Source organism: Protopterus annectens, chromosome 1.part1 (assembly GCF_019279795.1).
Source record: "Protopterus annectens isolate FY-2018-M chromosome 1.part1, PAN1.0, whole genome shotgun sequence".
Classification (NCBI taxonomy): Eukaryota; Metazoa; Chordata; order Ceratodontiformes; family Protopteridae; genus Protopterus; species Protopterus annectens.
In genome coordinates, this window is record NC_056726.1 from 1,264,265,549 (window position 1) to 1,264,286,494 (window position 20,946).

Here is a 20,946-nt window from a genome sequence, read left to right on the forward strand (position 1 = left end):
TCCTTTCCTGTTGGAAAAAGTGCTGTTATGTTGCCTCCTTTCATTTCTGCCTCTGATGATGTGCTCCAGCAACTCTCGGCACAACTGGTACTGGTACCTGAGAGAAGGAGTAGCTCCCAGATCCATGGCCTACCTGATTGATTATCTCATCTAGGAGTCTCAGGCCTCCCATTCATCTTATGATTCAATCTCAAGCCATCTCAGGCGGGGCAACAGCCTGGCTCATTGTCATCAAAAACACGAGCCTCCTCAACTGCCTCAAACCATTTTTCTGGTGATTCATGGAAGTTAGAACTGTGCAAGAAAGGAAATGCAGAAAATGAAAGGAAAAGAAGACTGCAACAGATTTTCAGATTTCGCATGATTGTTAATTTAGATGAACTTCTTCCAATATCTTACTGAGTTATTTCCTTTCCTTGAATTTTATCTGACGGTAAGATAATTTCCTTTCATTTCAGCTCCATTTGTCTTTGACTTTTGTTTGTTTCATCTTTGTTAGCTTCTTTCTTAGCATTGTGAAAATATAAGACCCCCCGGCAGAAACATACTCCTGGCTGGGGTCTCAATTGTGCTTTGGAACTCACTCCTACAACTGCTTGAGCCTCTGCGGCTACTGAACTGAATTGAATACTTACAATGGAGACTGCTTTCTGGTGAAGACTTCTGCTGGAAGAGATTGTCTACTGCTTTGCACCTGGCAGTAGCCTTTTTTGATTCCATAGGAGGATGAGGTGTTATTCATACTAATCCCTTTTTTATGCCGCAAAGTTTGCTTTAATCATTAAGTTCATTTGTTCCTTTTTTGCCTACTTTTATGCAGACCCCCAAAATTAAAGGGAAAGATTTTGCTTTTAAAAGATGATGTACACAGGCATTTGGTTTTTATTATTTACTTGAGGCTATGCAGGCGATCTCAGCAGTTGTTTGTTTCTTTTTGCTTTTGTTTCATAAGGGCAAGCCTGTGTCAAATTTGACTATCCATAGGTGGATTGGGTTTTGCATTTGTTTTTGTCTTGGTCCTCCTATTCCAGATTTGATTTGGGATTAGGCCTGGCATGGCTGAGACTACTGGGCTTATTTAACAGGCCTTAGGGGTAGGGTAGCAGGGCCATGTTTTAGGTTCAGTGCAGTTCAGTGCAGCATTTCTCTACTCTATTTTCATGGCCTATCTTTCTCTAGTCTGTCACTCTAAGTCTAGGGCTGGTTTTGCCAGGCTGTTTTCAGCATGGCTTTTACTTATGATTGCCTTGACTCCCTAGCCTCATCGCCCTCCCTTACCCTGCAGTTGGGAAGGACCCAAGCATGAGGATGTGAACGAGTACAGTTTGACCAGTTTTGTACCTGCTATAAACGATGTTCCAGGATCCACCTGCCTGTTACCCTCCCCTCCCTCCTGTGTTTAGGGGTGGTTGTGGGAGTGAGGTTATGGTGATATATTTTGTATATATTTTTGTATATATTGTACATATTGTGATAAAGGCAGTTTTTTTTCTCTTGTTTTCTTAGGGGTCTTCTGACCTGACATCTGGGGCAAGAAAAGATATGGGCCGTCGGTCATCGCGCGGTAGTACCCTACCCCTGGCGCGTCGGTCTGACCGCTGCCCAACGTATACCTCTCTCTTCGAACGACGACGACCAGATGGACTACCCAATAGTAAGGACTGCAGCAATGTGGATCCTCGAACATCTACATTTATGGTAGGTACAAAACTGTACTATTTGCTGTATCCAGGATGGTTTGTAAGCTTCTGAGCCCCCCCCCAAGCCTTTCTGTGTTGGAGGGAAGCCTTCTAGCTTATCAGTGGGAGTGGTAAGCACTAGGTAGCCCATCTACCACAAGTGTGGCTTCTGGCCCAGAAATTGTAGTTTATTGGACATTTGGGCAGTTTTTCCATCTCTTTCAACTTTCTGGTTTAAAAGCTTACGTTTGCGCTCGTGTCCCACATTTCCTGTAACTAGTCTAGTCCAGATACAGATTTTCTGTATCCAGGACTGCTTGTAAGCTTCTGAGCCCCCCAAGCCTTTCTGTGCTGGAGGGAAGCATTCTAGCTTATCAGTGGGAGTGGTACCCATGAACTACCACATAAATGGCAGTCTACTTAATGCCGAATGTGTGATAAGAGACCTTGGGACCCAGGTGGACAGTAGTCTCTCTTTTGATAATCAAATCGCCACAGTAGTCAGGAAATCCTTCTATGTGGCACACCTTATCACAAAAGGGTTCTCAACCAGGAAAAAAAGAGGTCATTGTTCCCCTCTACTCGGCACTCATTAGACCCATTATAGAGTACAACGCCCCTTTTGGAATGTAACTCACAAGACATCTGCAGCAGCTAGAAAGGCCACAGAAGTACCTCACAAAGAGGATTACTGGCCTCAAACAGATGCCCTACACTGACCGTCTCAAAAAACTCCAGATTTACTCTGTAGCATATCGCCTACTCCGAGGATATCTCTGCCTAACATATAAAGCTATGTTAAACCCAGAGCCATTGGACATGCCCCACCTAAAGAAATCCCAATCCCTCTGAGAGCTCATGTGCTCTAGGGACCTAAACCTTGTCACCACAATAAACAGGACATGCTGGAGGGATAGATTCCTGTCCCAGAGACTTCCTATACTCTGGAACAGGCTACCCATCTATGTCAGGCAAAGTTCCTCATTAGCACTCTTCAAGAAAAATCTTGATGAGTGGATGGGAAATAGGAAATACACCCCGGGGATCATTTCTGTAGCTCTGCTCTACAGGGGTACAGGAAATTAACTTTCTTGGCTGGCATAAGCCAGGGAATCTTGTTGGCTAGGCTTACTTAGGCCTTTGGGCTGATAACCTAGTACCTACCTATGAACCTATAAAAGTAGTTTGTGCTGAAATGTTTGCCATTTATACTTCTTTTCATAATTTCTGTGGTTCCAAAGATATGAATATTTATTTGAAATGTGAGGACATAATTTGATTCTGTCAAAAGGCTTAGGCTCCGCCCATTGGAAGTTACAGTGCAAACTTCTTGAGCTCCGTTTCAGTGAATGAGTTAAAAGACTGCTCACCAGTGGCTTGCTGGTTATGTTTGTTTTTCTTTTTAAAGAATTTTGTAGTGAGAGCATTAAAACCCATAAAAATCAGATAGTTCCCTTGAATCAGCTTTCACATCAACACATGAAACACTACAGTCTTAGGTCCAAAAACTCTATCCAATGCAGAATTAAAAATGTCATTATCAACTTCTGGGAGATTTTAAGAATGCTGCTAAACAAACCTCCTTATAACAGTTCAAATAGCAGCAGCCCTGGAAGTGGCATCAACAGAATTGTATCGTAATTTCAGACATTAGATAGCCACTTGAGATGCAGAAGCAACAAAATTACACAAAACAAATTTGTCCTCAGAAGAGGAAGACATGCCAAAATATTATCATATTCTGAAAAGAGATGGGAATAAACTTTGACAATATAAGCTTGGCAGTTGAGAATCCTAAAAACAAGTGTAGCAATGATTAGACGTTTTCCCTAATCTATCAAAAGCCTTTTCGGGATTGGTAGTACAGTAGAGGTAATTTACAACATATTACAGTACTAGTAAAACAGAGAATGGAACAAGTAAGACAAGTTAACTGCAGTCAGTCAGAAATGAAATGTGTTGTAACTTTGATTAGAAACTACAGGTGATATTAGCATTTGAGTACGTCCATAACATCTCACTTGAAAGGTTAAGATTAATGCTATATTAATCAGTTTTGAGAATATAAGGATCATATGGTTATTTGTTTCCTTTTAACAGTAATTATCATTAACCAAATGTTTAGCAGCAGATGGGTTTACCAGAGCAGTAGCTGTTGGGTCAGATCTGGGATGAGTATATAAAAACTTGGGAACTTAATGCAACGTTTCTGCTTTCTTGGCAGCAGATGACTGACTGTCAGGCAAGTTGCAGACTGTGACAAAAATATCCTACAGAGCTGAAAGAGCATGAGGAATTGGGATATATTTTATCAATTCCAGTTGGAATAAGTCATAATACTTTCTTAAGGACCGAAAATATCTTGGTATTCTCACTGAAACAGTTGACTCATCCTGGAAACAGTTTCAGAAAAAGAGATTCTTTCAAAGGGAATGGTTGAAACCACAATGCCCTCAGAATCTACATCAGAAGCCTGGAGAAAGAAAACAGAATCTGTCTTTTCACAATCCTGTCCAGTGTAACTTATGAGAAGAGATATGTCCAAGTTTTTGTTTCCTTTTGACAGGAATTTCTGAGGAAACTGACCCATGTTTGCTAGGAAAAAAATCCCTAGTGATGGGCATATTTTTCTGGCTTTGCAGAGTGACATTCCCTACCAGGATCGACAATAGTGTCTCTCCCTTGTCCATCAAGGGCACTTCAACAGCTGCATAGGATGTGTCTAACCCTCAGTCCATGGTGGCTATAGGGACTAGGTGGATGCCAGAGAAAAAGATGAATGGTCTGGGGAATCGGTTTTGGCCACAGTAGAGTCAACCACTTGTGGCTAAGACTTTTTAGCAGTTTGTTTTGGTGTAAAGGCTATTTAGCACTTGTCTTTCTGTAGATGGAAGAAGAAAAAGCAGAGGAGCGTGTAGTTTGTTACATGGTTAAGCAAAAAAGATGCCTAATTCCCAGGTAAGCCTGGCAGTAGTGGTCTGTAAAATGGGTAAGTTTTAAAAGTAATATTTTTTCCCATTAAAACACAGTAAAATTAATTTTAAGCACATAATTCAGCCCCAAAATACCACAGAAAAAGTAGTTTAAAATTAGTTTTAACATTTTTTTACCACAAAAGTAAACATGTGGGTCTCCTTTCTAAAAGTAATTAAAAATAATGTGACCGTCATTAGAAACACATTTCATGGCTTTAAAAATAAAGTTTTACTGAAGAGGTAGGGTGCCTAGAGAGGAGTTGTGGTATTGTATGAGGAAGTCGGGAGTGGCAGAGAAGTATGTAAGAGTGGTACAGGATATGTACAAGGGTAGTGTGACAGTGGTGAGATCTGCAGTAGGAGTGACAGATGCATTTAAGATGGAGGTGGGATTACATCAAGGATCAGCTCTGAGCCCTTTCTTATTTGCAGTGGTGATGGACAGGTTGACAGACTAGATCAGACAAGAGTCCCCATGGACTATGTTTGCAGTTGACATTGTGATATGTAGTGAAAGTAGGGAACAGTTTGAGGAGACCCTGGAGAGGTGGAGATATGCTCTAGAGATGGAGAGGAATGAAGGTCAGCAGGACTAAGACAGAATATATGTGTGTGAATGAGAGGGAGGATAGAGGAATGGTGAGGATGTAGGGAGTAGAGTTGGCGAAGGTGGATGAGTTTAAATACTTGGGATCAACAGTTTAGAGTAATGGCGAGTGTGGAAGAGAAGTGAAGAAGAGAGTACAGGCAGGGTGGGGTGGGTGGAGAAGAGTGTCATGAGTGATTTGTGACAGACGAGTATCAGTAAGAGTGAAAGGGAAGGTCTACAAGAGAGTAGTGAGACCAGCTATGTTATATGGGTTGGAGACAGTGGCACTGACAAAAAGGCAGGAGTCAGAGCTGGATGTGGCAGAGTTAAAGATGTTAAAATTTGCACTGGGTGTGACGAGGGTAGAAAGGATTAGGAATAAGTATATTAGAGGGTCAGCCCAGGTTGGATGGTTTGGAGACAAAGCCAGAGAGGCGAGATTGCGTTGGTTTGGAAGTGCTGAGGAGGGATACTTGGTGTATTGGGAAAAGGATGCTAAGGATGAAGCTGCCAGGTAAGAGGAAAAGAGAAAGGCCCAAGATAAGGTTTATGGATGTGGTGAGAGAGGACATGCAGGTGGTTGTGACAGAGCAAGATGCAGAGGGCAGGAAGAAATGGAAACATGATCCGCTGTGGTTACCCCTAATGGGAACAGCTGAAAGAAAAAGAAGAAGAAGACTGAAGAGGAAAGATTTCTTTCATAAAAAGTAAAGTGGAATTTTTTTTTCCCTGAAGAGAACATATCTGCCTGTCAATGGAGCAGTGTTAGGTGACTGTAACTCCTCAAAAGCATGCAAGAGGAGTTTTCTTTGGTGGCAGGAAGGCTCTGCAGGGCTTGGAACCCAAAGCTGACTTTTTAGTATGCTCAGTTGGAGATGACTAATGGTTTGAATCCATGGATGGTGCCCAGAAAGCTTTGGAAGCTGGCTGGCTGTTACATTCTTACCAGGATATAACCCTTATAGCTAGGACTTACTGCAGGGATCTATATGCTGAATATCTGTTAGATTTTATGTTTTGGGGTTCTCTGATGTGTTTCTACTGTTGAGTTTTCCATCTTAAGGACTATGTCAGCAGCTGTGTCTTTTTCTTAACATTCTGCTACCTTACTTAGGCTATACCATGATGTCTCTTGCCCTATTTTGAGGTGCACTAGTCATTTGATTCCCCAATTCTTGCTAACAGTTTGCTTTGTTTCTGAATCACTTCTAGTGCATACCATCACAAAGTTTTCTTGCTTGCTGTCTCTTTACATGCTTATCTTTGCTTTGTTCTTGCTATAATTTGTTCATATTAAAAGTATTTCAGGAACTGCCTTTTATGCCTGAACCAGATAGAGAATGACTAGTTCTGGAATTTGCTGTAGGGCTTCCCCATGAGGCTAGGCAGGAGCCAGAGAGGAGAAAGGAAGCTGAACTTGGATTCCAGCATATATCCTCCCCAAGGTTCAGCGTGCTTATCTTGACCTCTGAGTACTCACTGGTGCTAAAACCATGCTTGTGTGAGGGATGAACAGCTTACCTTTCATCTCTTGGTATTTGTGGTAATAGACATGTCTTTTAGCATTCATGCTTGAAACTGAGAACAAGAGGGAACATGGTATCTTTTCCCATACTAGAATCTACAGTTGGTAGACCATCTCACATGGATCTGACTGTTGAGCCCCTAATCACCATGGCCCATTCTGGCTTGTGGAGGATTTGCTCCTTTTATCTCTACTCAAGCTGTTAGCTGCAGGTGAAGAATGGACAGGAATTCCCCGGTACTCCGATTCAGGGTAGGTCTTCTTTTAAGCATGCATTGGCATTAGATATTTATTGTCTGACATTTGGAGGTAGGTGTCCAAACAGATGAGGGCTGTCCTTTCATGAGCAGAGTTCAACATTTGCAGGGAATTCTGTATAGTCCTCTTAGGCACCAATGTTAGCCATGGTGTTTTACATTGCATGTTTTGCGATTTTTAAGCTTCCATCTAATATTTTAAGCCAACTTGCCATACATAGAATAGGGGCTGGTCATCACTTTGAGTCTTTAACTGGGGATTCCTCCCACTGTTTCTCATTATGTCCACTGGCTGAAGAGTGTGCTGCCACCTGTGATCTGTACAATTGTGTGAATCCTGGTCTTTCCATGCAGTTGGTGTGGTCTTCCCTAGGATGGTCATTTTCTCTTTTTATCAAGGATAGACTCTGCCGTTGGTTGGAGATTAGAAGAGTATATAGTTTTCTCTAACATTTGTCTACCTGTGCATGAGAGTATTCTTCTGACTTGAAAAGGCCATATTTATCTATTTATTTATTTATTTTTGCACAAGTAGGTATATTCTCAACCATTACCTGATAATAAAAAGTAAGTGAGAAAAACAATAGTAATTAATCAAATTTGTAAAATATTTGTGGAAGGGGGGGATGAAACAAAAGCAATGCCAGACTATTATTATTATTATTAAACAGAACAACATTCCAGAAAGCTGAATGATACAAAGGGGCAATAGAAAAAAAGCAACTGTGAAAGATGGAATGGTATGGTAAGGCTGTCACATACAAGCACCTATAATACCAAACAGGTTGTTAGTAACACACACACACACACACACACACACACACTACACCCACCTCACTTAGTAAGGGGGGGAGGTTGGCAAAATGGTTAAGGTGTTTAACTTACAGACACAAGGTGCAGGGTTTGATTATCAATTGGTTAGGCCTAAAAATGGCCCACAAGGGCAGTTAGCCTAGTACTAAAAACTATGAACCTAAAAAAAAAAAAAAAATACATGCTGGAAGGATAGATTCTTGTCCCAGAGACTTCCCATACTCTGGAACAGGCTACCCATCTATGTCAAGCAAAGTTCTTCATTAGCACTCTTCAAGAAAAATCTTGATGAGTGGATGGGAAATAGGAAATACACCCTGGAGATCACTTCTGTGCCTCTGCTCTACAGTGGCACAGGAAAATAACTTTCTTGGGTGGCGTAAGCCAGGGAATCTTATTGGCTAGGCTTACATAGGCCCGTGGGCCGATGGCCTAGTACCTACCTATGAACCTATAAGGAGTATACTCATAGACCAACATTTGCAGAGGCTCCCAGATGTAATCTCCTGAAACCATAAAGACCTCCTAAACATTCCATTATAAAAAGTGTCCTCAACAAAACAACACCAAGCAAGACACACGCTGCCACATCCCACAGTATCTCAACTTCTAAGCCCATGAAGCATACCACCACACAACCCAAACCTTTGGTCATAGGACACTCATTTGAAAGACACACAAATGTTTCACTCACCACACTAACTAAGGAGAGAGTCACCATCAGCTGTCTATCAAGGTCAAGGATCTGACAATTCACGCATGCACTCAGGTCATTGGATCGCACGTACCAGAATGATTCTGTATAGCCCGTGTGGGAATAAATGTTCTGAAAAGAACCTCCCTGGATGTATAAAAAATGATATGGTGGAGATCTTGGATTATCTGTCCAGGCTGGTGTGAGCCTAGCATCGAGCAGCATTCTACCTTCTCCAAGGGTGATGCCACAGTATGAACTGAAGATGATGGACTGCACTAATTAACCATATATGGTTTTGATTTTTTTCTTTTTTAATTTGGCATTATTTCTTTCACAATGAATTTAAAGTTATACAGTAAAATAATTTGCAATATGAAAAATGTCTATGCTGGTGTTAATATGGCACTTAAACATAATGTGTTGGCAATCCTTCAGAATAGGTATATGCAGGCTCTACATAATATTACAGTCTCCATACAAATGGTATTAATTGACAAACATAAAGTTCAAGTGGAACTTAAAACTTAGTACATAATATGCATGTTGAGAATGAGTCTCTTGAAGAAATATAATACAATTTGTTTATATAAGTATAATTCCTGTTTGAAAAAGAAATTGATGAATATGTGATTGTACTAATACTACAAAGTTGAAAGTGAATTCTCAGACTAAAATGGTTGTGTCTATAATATTATTAAATGTAGGAGCTTGACTTTATTTATAGAGGTGTTTAAAGTTCAGAAACAGAATTTATGAGAACCTATGCAAACATTGCTTGTAGTATGGTATATTAAATGTAGCATTGTACTATTGTTCATTCTTTGATCAACATCTGTCATCATTTGGTTATATCTAATTGTAGGATGGGTCAGATATGGTTTGTAGTTATGCTGTCCTAAATATGTAATATATTTTCTAGATGTTTGATGCCAGGGAGTATGGTTTTTGCTGTTCATGTTATTAATTTGTGTGCCCTTATCTTTGCATATGAGAAGTGAATACATCATAAATAGACAGCTATGAAGTAATAGTTTTTATAGTCAAGAGATAAGTAAACTCTTTACTTAGATTACTGAGGTTAACTATATAACTATATTATATTGGAATAGATTAGAGATTGGCATATATAATAGATTAGTTTTAAATTGTTATATTGTAGCACACAGAGTTCTCAAATATGTTTTTCTTTTGACATTATTGATTTATTAAACAAATTAGATGCTTATTTATAAATTGAATAGATGTGAATACTTGCGTCTTTCGGCTTTTCCCAGTTAGGGGTCGCCACAGCGGAACTCCGGTCCGCTAATGATTGGTAGTTAATTTTTACATGCCGAGTTACCAGCCCTGATGCACAACCTTCAATGAAGGTATGCCCATTCACGCATGTCTCCACACAGAAGATGCTCTTGCTGAGAATCGAACCGGACAGTGTCTTACTGTGAGGCGACAACGCTACCGCAGCACCACCACCGCGGAATATACATTTGAATATTGAATATATTTACTACTAGAAACAAAGTATGTTGTTTTGGCAATATTAATTTGTTGATGTTCATTGTCATAAGAACCTACCAAAAGACCAGAGACCTCCCAAGTGCAAACAACCTACACATACTGGTACATGAACAGAATCCATCACTATATATCACAGCACACATATCAGTGTCTCAGCAATTAAGCCCCAAAGGCAAAACACCTCAAAACCTAATGTCCTGCTCATAGGTGACTCAATAAGGAGAAACACAGATTTTCCCCTTACCAGGATGGACAAGGAAAAGGTCATGGTAAACTGCCTGTCAGGTGGCAGGATCCGTCAAATCACACATGCACTCAAGTCACTTAGCAACAGTTACCATTATGACTTTCTTATAGTACTTGGAGTGAATGACTTGAGACATACCTCTCTGGATTATATGAAGAGAGACATGACTGAACTTTCAGTCTGTGTCCCAGAAAGATATGCACCTAGCCATAAGCAGCATTCTACATTCACCTAGAATGATGCCACAATACAGACAAAAATTGACTGAGTGCAATAATTAGCTTAGCTTCTGGTGTCACTCCAGTATCTGACAGCCTAGGCAGACATGGTCAGCAGACCATGCTGCTTTGCTAGAGATGGCCTTCACTTGTCTCCTCAAGGCTTTCAGATACTGGCAAAGACACTTGCCTCACCCATACTGCCTTTTATAGAAAATGTCAAAACAACAAAACTTCCAATGTAAAAAAAAAAAAAAAATCCACTAGTCTAGAGACAAACTCAAGGTCATGTTGCTTAATGTTAGGAGCCTAAACAGTAAACTGCACTCCCTGGAAGCACTCCTTATCTTGGAAGATGCTGACATCTATGCAGTCACAAGGACATGAATTAAGGCCACAGAGAGCACCATGGCCATACAATGCTTTCACATGTTCACACATGAAAATGAGCATGAAAGAACCAAAGGTGGAGGTGCATCGGTCTTAAATTCAAATACACGTCAAGACTGGTAAAACTGTATGACTCTCTTAAGCTACTCCAGGTCCAAAGAACTATAGGCAAAATATCCTACCATGTTATAGCAAGTTACATGTCCCCCACCATGAAACAGGAGAAGCACACCACCTATCTGGACTTGCTAGAGTCAGTATACAGCCAATCACATTCGTCATGGGAAATATCAGCTATCCTTCCAACTGACTGGGCGACTTATATAAGCACAAACATGATCGCTCTGAGGTTCCTGGATTTTGTTAATTCAAATGCCTTGGAACAGTTAGTCTGCACCCCCATAAGGGGCTGAAATGTTCTAGACCTAGTGCTCGGGGTCACTACACTACCTCGTGTGTGTTTCCCTCCCTGGTAAGGTCAGACCATAAATTGGTCTCATTTGAGGTAAAGCTCGGACCTGATAACCCCACAGGAGCAAAAAAAACTGAAACATTTCTCCAAAGCAATCTATAGCCTACTAAGCAATGGTATAAAAAGTTTCAAAGCCCCTGCTAACACAGCCAACAATGACTCATATGCAGAAGAGTAAACAAATGCCCTATGTAGCCACTTAAACAAATGTATTGACTCAGCTGTACCTGACAGGATTAAAACCAGGTCCTCCCCCCAAAAAAACAAGACACCTTAGTGGACTGCAAGTATAAATAAGTTATATAACAAAAGAGAGAAATTGACAGTTCAGAACAAGAGGGAACTTACTCAACAGAGGAAGAATACGCTCCACAGCTTGAACAAGCAAATCAGATATCTTGTAAAGTCCTCTAAGGCCAGTTATGATATTAAGTTAGCATTCCTAGCTAAGGACAGCCATAAGGCATTCTTTAGCTACATCCAAAACCTAAATTGGAATGCCCAGCTGTGTGCCAAACTTATAGTATAGTGGATGGTGCCACTCATACTGAACCTGAGGAAATTGCCAACCTGCTAGCTGACAGATTTGGCAATAACTTCACCCCGTATCACCACCATCCATACCCCAAAGTATTCCTGATGCCAGTCCACTACAGACTATCTCCAAAGAACAGATCACACAAGCACTCTCCAAGACCAAAAACATGGCTTCTATGGGATCAGATAACATCCCAGCTGCTTATAAACAATGAAAAACAAGACCTAGTGGAACCACTTGGTACTCTCTTTAACCATAGCCTGAGCACTGGCTTTGTTCCAACAGAGTGGAGAAGAGCAGCAGTAATCCACTTGCACAAAGGGGTCCATCAACCAATCCAGGAAACTATTGACCCATAAGCCTAACCAGCCATATCTGCACGGCCATGGAAAGAATCATCATGGACCACATCAATAAGGATACAGGTGTCCTTCAAATGACGCAACCCAGTTTGGGTTTGTCAAGGGTAGATCTTCCTTATTAAACCTGGTGGACTATTTTGAGAATGTCACCAAAGCCCTGGATGAGAGCAAAGTAGTATACACAGCCTATCTTGATTTAGCCAAGGCGTTTGACACAATCACTCCACAGGGGTACAGTATTTGTCAGCATGGGAAGATATGATCTACAGACCACATGACGGTATGCACCTGTGCTTTCTTGGCTTTCAAATATTGAATAAAATATTATCCTCCCCAGTGTCACTTTTTTTGGTAGCATTGTCGCCTCACAGTAAGACGTTGTCCTGTTCGATTCTCAGCTAAAACGTCTTCTGTGTGGAGACATGCGTGAATGGGCTTACCTTAGTTGAAGGTTGTGCGTCAGACCTGGCAAGTCGGTATGTAAAAATCTACTGCCAATCATTAGCGGACTGGTCACCGGAGTTCCACTGTGGCGATCCCTAACCAGGAAAAAGCCGAAAGATACAACAACTAAACTGAAAAAATGTCTGTCTTTAGAAACAACAGCCATTGAAAATCTGAAGATATTACTGCTGAATGTCTCTAATTCAAACAGAAAACCTGTAAAAGGTTCATCTTCCAGGCCCATGCTTACAGTTATCAAGGGTATCAGAACTTGTTAGAGATTTGGGATGCATGGCTAGGCTTAAAACGGCCATTGTGTTCATTAGCCTAGTAAACACCTATGAACCTATGAATGCCAGGAGCCAAAACAAGAAACATCCAAGCTCTCTTCAATTTGGAGAATGCAAACATTTGTGCATTTATCAAGACATGGTTTAAAGCCATGGAGAGCACCCCAGCAGCACTGAGCTACAATGCCTTTCACTCATTTTGATGACCTACTGCACAGGTAGGGACTAAGGGTGGAGGTCTCTTGATTTACATCAAAAACAGTCATACCTCAGGACTGGTCAAACATGATTATGTGACATGACTGAGCTCCTCCACATGCAAATTTTCATAGGCAAATTTCTATGCCATATTCCTGAAAACTGTAGAGCCTCCTCTATGATCCAGTAAACCCATAACACTTAAACTTACCAGAGTCGCTCACCATTCAATCCAATACCATATTTCTGGGTGACTAACTGCATCACTATAAAATGGGAATCATGCTCAACCCCATACATACTAGCCCAGAGATTCCTGGACTTTGTCAACACAAACACTCTGGATGAGATAGTTCATATGCCCATTAAGGGCGAGAATATACTGGATTTGGTCCTCACTAAAGCTACATCCCACCACTGAAATGTCCTTTCTGGTGAGGTCAGGCCATTAAACTATATTCTTTGAAATAAAAACAAAACCCAAGACTCCTGCTAATCTTATTTCACAGAGACCCTTTACAGTCATGTCAGTAGATGCATAGAAACTTGCAGTTTTAAAAGTACTGTATTTTTATTTTTTCTGTTTCCTAATTGTGTGTTTCATTGAACAGTGTGCTGTGTGTCTCTCTGCTATAAGAGGGGGTGGTGGTCTTATAACTTCTTTGTATCTGATATGTAATAGCCTAGATGCCTTCCTCTGTACTTTAAGTGCTAGCCACAAAGTTTGAGAAATCATTTTATGCTCAACTTCTGAGAGACTTGCTTGGCTACAATAATTTGCACTAGAAGCTGAAGTTAAGTTTAATTTGCAGTAGTGTATTTTAGTCTTCTGTTAAGTACAAACTTGCAGTTTTAAAAGTACTGTATTTTCATTTTTTCTGTTTCCTAATTGTGTGTTTCATGGAACAGTGTGCTGTGTGTTTCTCTGCTATAAGAGGGGGTGATGGTCTTATTACTTCTTTGTTATCTGATATTTAATAGCCTAGTGGGCTTCCTCTGTACTTTAAGTGCTAGCCACAAAGTTTGAGAAATCATTTTATGCTCAACCTCTGAAAGACTTGCTTGGCTTCAGTAATCTGCACTAGAAGCGAAGTTAAGTGAAAGTTGCAGTAGTGTATTTTAGTCTTCTGTTAAGTACAAACTTGCAGTTTTAAAAGTACTGTATTTCTATTTTTTCTGTTTCCTAATCATGTGTTTCTTGGAACAGTGTGCTGTGTGTCCCTCTGCTGTAAGAGGGGTATGGTGGTCTTATCACTTCTTTATTATCTAATATTTAATAGCCTATAGGGCTTCCTCTGTACTTTAAGTGCTAGCCACAAAGTTTGAGAAATAATTTTATGCTCAACTTCTGAGAGACATGCTTGGCTACAATAATCTGCACTAGTCTTCTAAGTACAAACGTGCAGTTTTAAAAGTACTGTATTTTCATTTTTTCTTTTTCCTAATTGTGTTTTATTGAACAGTGTGCTGTGTGTCTCTCTGCTATAAGAGGGGGTGGTGATCTTATCACTTCTTTGTTATCTGATATTTAATAGCGTAAAGGGCTTCCTCTGTACTTTAAGTACTAGCCTCAAAGTTTGAGAAATCATTTTATGCTCAACTTGTGAGAGACATGCTTGGCTACAAAAATCTGCACTAGAAGCTGAAGTTAAGTGAAACTTTCAGTAGTGTATTTTAGTCTTCTGTTAAGTACAGACTTGCAGTTTTAAAAGTACTGTATTTTCATTTTTTTCTGTTTCCTAATTGTGTGTTTCATTGAACAGTGTACTGAGTTTCTCTCTGCTATAAGAGGGGTGGTGTTATCACTTCATTGTTATCTGATATTTAATAGCCTAGAGGGCTTTGTCTGTACTTTAAGTGCGAGCCACAAAGTTTGAGAAATCATTTTATGCTCAACTTCTGAGAGACTTGCTTGGCTACAATAATCTGCACTACAAGCTGAAGTTAAGTGAAACTTGCAGTAGTGTATCTTAGTCCTTTGTTAAGTACAAACTTCCAGTTTTAAAAGTACTGTATTTTTATTTTTTCTGTTTCCTAATTGTGTGTTTCATTGAACAGTGTGCTGTGTGTCTCTCTGCTAAAAGAGGGGGTGGTGGTCTTATCATTGATTGCTTATCTGATATTAAATAGCCTAGAGGGCTTCCTCTGTACTTTAAGTGATAGCCACAAAATTTGAGAAATAATTTTATGCTCAACCTCTAAGAGACTTGCTTGGCTACAATAATCTGCACTAGAAGCTGAAGTTAATTGAAACTTGCAGTAGTGTACTTTAGTCTTCTGTTAAGTACAAACTTGCAGTTTTAAAAGTACTGTGTTTTCATTTTTTCTGTTTCCTAATTGTGTGTTTCATTGAACAGTGTGCTTTGTGTCTCCCTGCTATAAGAGTGGGTGGTGGTCTTTTCACGTCTTTATTATATGATATTTTATAGCCTAGAGGGCTTCCCCTGTACTTTAAGTGCTATCCACAAAGTTTGAGAAATCATTTTATGCTCAACTTCTGAGAGACTTGCTTGGCTACAATAATCTCACTAGAAGCTGAAGGTAAGTGAAACTTGTAGTAGTGTATTTTAGTCTTCTGTTAAGTTCAAATTTGCAGTTTTTATAGTACTGTATTTTCATTTTTTCTGTTTCCTAATTGTGTGTTTCATTTAACAGTGTGCTGTGTGCCTCTCTGCTATAAGAGGGTGTGGTGGTCTTATCACTTCTTTGTTATCTGATATTTAATAGCCTAGAGGGCTTCCTCTGTACTTTAAGTGCTAGCCCCAAAGTTTGAGAAATAATTTTATGCTCAACTTCTGAGAGACTTGCTTGGCTGCAATATTCTTCACTAGAAGCGGAAGTTATGTGAAACTTGCAGTAGTGTATTTTAGTTGTCTGTTAAGTACAAACTTGCAGTTTTAAAAGTACTGTATTTTCATTTGTTCTGTTTCCTAATTTTATGTTTCATTGAACAGTGTGCTGTGTGTCTCTCTGCAGTTAGTTCCTCAACCACCCTCCATGTTCTTGTGTTGGTATTAGTGTTGGTCGCTCTTGTGTTGGTATTAGTGTTGGTCGCTCTGGAATTGCCTGCCCCTCCTGTTAGTCTGTATTAGAACACTACTCCTGGTTCCGTCTCATTTGCTCACTTAACCGAGTACAGTGAGATCAAATTCTGAATCTAGTGTTCACTCTACTTAATACAGAGAGAAGATTTGAGAAGGCCAACCCACTTAGGTTCTTCCTTCCTCTCTCCTTGCACTTAAAAAAAAATTGCACTTTATTCATCTGCTTTTACTGTATTTGTTTTACCTCCTACTTCATTTTGCTTTTTTTAAAATACTCAATTTTATTTATTCTGCTGCATTTATTACTGCTTGGTAGTAGCCTGATTAAATTGTAACTGTTATTCTAAGTCTTTTGGTTTATGCACTTGGTCTTCATACAGGTTGTTTTACATTAAGAAGGTTTCTGGTCTGCACTGTTGTGGCAGGACATATAGCTTACATCCTTCTAAGCTGGGAATTGCTGATTGAAGGCCCAATGTCTGCTATTCTAAAAGTGTATTAGTTGTGGCTTAAGCACTTGGGCTTCAGGCCAGTTATTCTACATTAACAGGGTTTGTGGTCTGCACTCTTGTGGGAGGAGAGGCTGGATTTTGCCCTTCTGAGCTGGGAATTTCTGGTCACAGGCTTATTGTGCCTGCTTATTTGAACTGTTTCTTTCTGAAATTGGTGTGCCTTGTTGCTGTAGCATATACCAGATTCAGGCCTGCTGAATCTAGCTTTGTTTGTGTATCTTGAGCACTGATCCAGGACATCTTTTTTTGGAGAAGGTTCCCCTGCACCCTAGTAGCAGGGGTGTGCAGTTAGAACTTGTCTGATTGAAGACTGCCGGAACAGGGCTCAGTTTTGAGCTTTTTTCTGGTTAATTGGGCAACTTGTTTAAATTGGTTTGTTCACTTTCTATTGTTTTATGTATAAAAAAAGTTGGACTTTATTCATCTGCTTTTACTGTATTTGTGTTTCTTCCAACTTTATTACTAGGGGCATTGACTACAACTCTGATTTGCGATATATAACAATAAGTATCATTTTCTGTGCATTTAAACTGTTTTTTGATTGTATCTGCTTTATTTTCTGAAAAAAAGAAAAAAACAAAATATATATATATATATATATATATATATATATATATATTTATATATATATATATGTACTCTCGTTTCCTGCCTTTCTAAGCTAGTATAGTCCAGTTTTCATGTTAGTGCTGAATTCAGGGCTGTGTTACAAATCTCTGTGTTTGCCCATACCTTACTTGGATAGAAGGAAGTTTCTCTGTTCATCTTTGAGAGAGGGGAGCTTTGAGAAGCCTATCTGTCCCTGGAGGAGTGGTTTCAGCCCAGAAATTAGTAGTTTATTGGCTGTTTTGGGCTAATTTCTATCTCTTTCATTTGCCTGCTATAAATACTGCATTTGCCCGGTTTTGCGCGCCAGGCAGCACCTGTTAGCTAGGGTGAAACTATTCCAGGCTCCACAAAGTCTCCTCTTCAATTTTTCCCTTGGAATTAGACAAACTTTCAACTTAAGCACTCAAGCCATTCATTTCTCAGCCCAGCGTTTGCTCAAAACTCATAGCAAGCACTTATAAACCATAACACTAGGCCCTCCTGTACTGTACAGAAGGACAGGGCTCTCTATTCGACCTTACCAGCCATCCAGTAAAACAGTTCACTGTACCTATCCAGGCATGTCCAAAGGACAGTTTCATGTGTACCCTCCAGTCCAACTGCTGAATCTGGGCATTTTGAGGCAACGTTACAATTGCCTCATGTACGCAGACAACCCTCTCCTCCTACCACCAAACACTAGTACATGTGAGAGATGCAATTATACAGCCAAACTGGAGGCTAAGCTCTCTCAACCAAGACTGGATCAGACAGTCAAGGGGAGAAGGGAAATACTTGCATCACACCACCAGTCTCACAAAGATCCATTAAACCAACACTGGCAAAAAACACATAAATACATGAAAACATACTCAGAGGCTCTAAATAAAAAGCTGCAAAAGCAACAGAGACCTCCAAAGCAAACATCCAAGTAACCTCCATCCCTGGGATTCCGGATATTGGCAAAGGCTCTTGCCACCCCCATAGTGCCTTTTTTAGGCAAGGCTCAAATTCTAAACCTACCACCCTAGAACACAAAAAAGGAAAAAAACTAAGGGTAATGCTGCTCAATGCCAGAAGTCTAAATCTCAAAATGCACGCACTCGAGGCCCTTCTCAGTATGGAGAACATTGATGTCTGTGCTGTGACAGAAACCTGGTTCAAGGCTCCTGAGAGCACCCCAGCGCTATCAGGTTTTACCTCATATCAAGAAAGGAGGGGGGGTATCCATATTCATCAAGGACACCCACACCTCAAGACTGGTGGCAACGCACGATGCATCGGAGACCATCCAGGTGCAATTAACCATAGGCAAGACTGCTCTGCAAATTGTAGCATGTTACAGGCCACCCTCACAAACTCAGGAACCTCACATGGCCTTCCTGAAAACACTAGAGGGGATAAATGTATCACCAAACACCATAATACTAGGTGACTTCAATTACCCTAATATAGACTGGGAACACTACTCAAGCCCAAACACCCTAGCCCAAAAGTTCCTGGAATTCATAAACTCAAATGCCATGGAACAACTAGTCACCATCCCCACAAGAGGAGATAACATACTTGATCTCATCATCACGAACATGGGAGCACAATGTTCAACACCAGAGGTGTACCCCTCACTGGTGAGATCAGACCACAAACTAATCTCGCTGGAGGTCCTCATCCGACAACCACCTGAAATAAAAAGACCACAGTAAAGAACTTCTCAAAAGCCGACTACACACTTCTAAAGACTAGTGTGGTCTCCTTTAAGGCCCCGAGCCGGCGGAAAACAGTACTCAAGCAGCTGAATCACTTACAAATGCCTTCTACCAGCACCTGCAGGACTGCATGGATAAGGCAATCCCAAGCAAAACAAAGACTTTTTGTACCAAAGGCAAGTGTCCAGTCTGGTGGACCCCAGCCATAAACAAACTCTACAACAAAAGGAGGAAGCTACTACAAGATAGAGCAAAATCCTTAAAAGGTAAGACACCCTTGATCACTATAAGTAAAAAACTAAGAGCTCTCATAAAATCATCCAAAGCAAATTTCGAGAGAAAAATAGCTAAAGACTCAAAAGACAATCATAAGGCCTTCTTTAGCTATGTTAGAAACCTGGGAGGAAACTCCCAGATATGCTCAGAGCTAGTTCAAAATGATGTGAAGATTACTGATCCTACAGACATTGCCAACATACTGGCTGACAGGTTCAGTGCAAACTCCCCAAAAGGAGAGATATCTATACCAAACGATTGCAGCCCCCAAACATCTCCAGCCCAAGTGAGAACTGCTCTCTCCAAAGCAAAAACACAGCATCCATGGGACCTGATGGTGTCCCCGGCTGTGTGCTCCATGAACTCAATGAGGAATTAAACCCACAGCTAGGACAGCTGTTTAATCAAAGTCTTACCTCTGGATACGCACCCAGGAGTGGCGCACTGCAACTGTGGTACCACTTCACAAAGGCGGTGCCTCCACCGACCCTGGAAATTACCGCCCATTAGCTTGACAAGCCTTATCTGCAAAGCCATGGAGAGGATCATAATGGACCTCATAAATAAAGACATAGGGAATTTGCAGACTTTGGATCCAACCCAGTTTGGCTTTGTCAAAGGCAGATCATGCCTTTTAAACTTGGTTGACTTTTGAAACAGTCACCAAAGCCATTGATGAGGGAAAGGCAGTCCATACAGCCTACCTCGATCTGGCTAAGGCCTTGATACAATACCCCACTCGGGTATCATTGAAAAACTCATCAGCTTAAATGTCAACCCATACATCACAAGATGGGTTGCAAACTGGCTGAGTGACAGAACCCACAGGGTCAGAGTTGCTGGCGCCATGTCAGACTCAAAGCCTGTCACAAGTGGTGTCCCACAGGGCTCAGTCCTGGGCTCACTCTTGTTTGGCATCTACTTTTCCGAAGTACAAGCAAACACAGGAGGGTTATGGCTGACAAAGTTTGCAGATGACTGCAAACTGGGCCATAGTAGAAAACACATCTGACACAGATATCCTTCAGAAGGGTCTCACAGAAACGGATAACTGGTGCCAGAGCCACGGCCTAAAGTTAAATGCCAAAAATGCATAGTCATACCCTTTGGGAAAAACAAGGTTACCCCTAGCTACCAAATAGGTGGCAATCCACTGAGCACAGAAGAAGTTATCAGGGACCTGGGGACCCAGGTTGATAGTAGTCTGTCATTCGACACCCATGTAGCTAAAGTAGTTAGGAAGACCTTCTACATTGCCCACCTTATCATGAAGGGATTCTCATCTAGATGAGGGGGGGTCATAGTCTCCTTTCACTCACCACTCATCAGACCAATGATTGAGTACAATGCCCCATTCGAATGTATCTGACCCGACACTTGCAGCAGCTGGAGAGGCCACAAAAGTTCCTCACCAAAAGGATAAAGGGTCTCAAAAATCTGTCCTATGCTGCCCGACTGAAAGAACTCCAGCTCTATTCAGTCGCTTACCGCTTGCTCAGAGGTAACCTTTGCCTAACATACAAGGCCATGTCAAACCCAGATTTGATGAATATGCTTCACCTCAAAAAATCTAGATCCATCAGAGCCACAAGGCGGAGACTTAAACCT

At 40.8% G+C, this 20,946-nt stretch overlaps 1 protein-coding gene across 1 annotated transcript in view; it reads right to left on the minus strand.

Moving 5' to 3' along the window:
- Nucleotides 1-200: 200 nt before the first annotated feature.
- LOC122816112 (myocardin-like) overlaps nucleotides 201-20,946 on the minus strand; it is a 573,216-nt gene continuing 552,470 nt past the window's right edge. Inside the window, exon 15 of the mRNA XM_044088880.1 lies at nucleotides 201-294. Coding sequence (XP_043944815.1) covers nucleotides 201-294 — 94 coding nt within the window. The remainder of the gene's footprint in view (nucleotides 295-20,946) is intronic.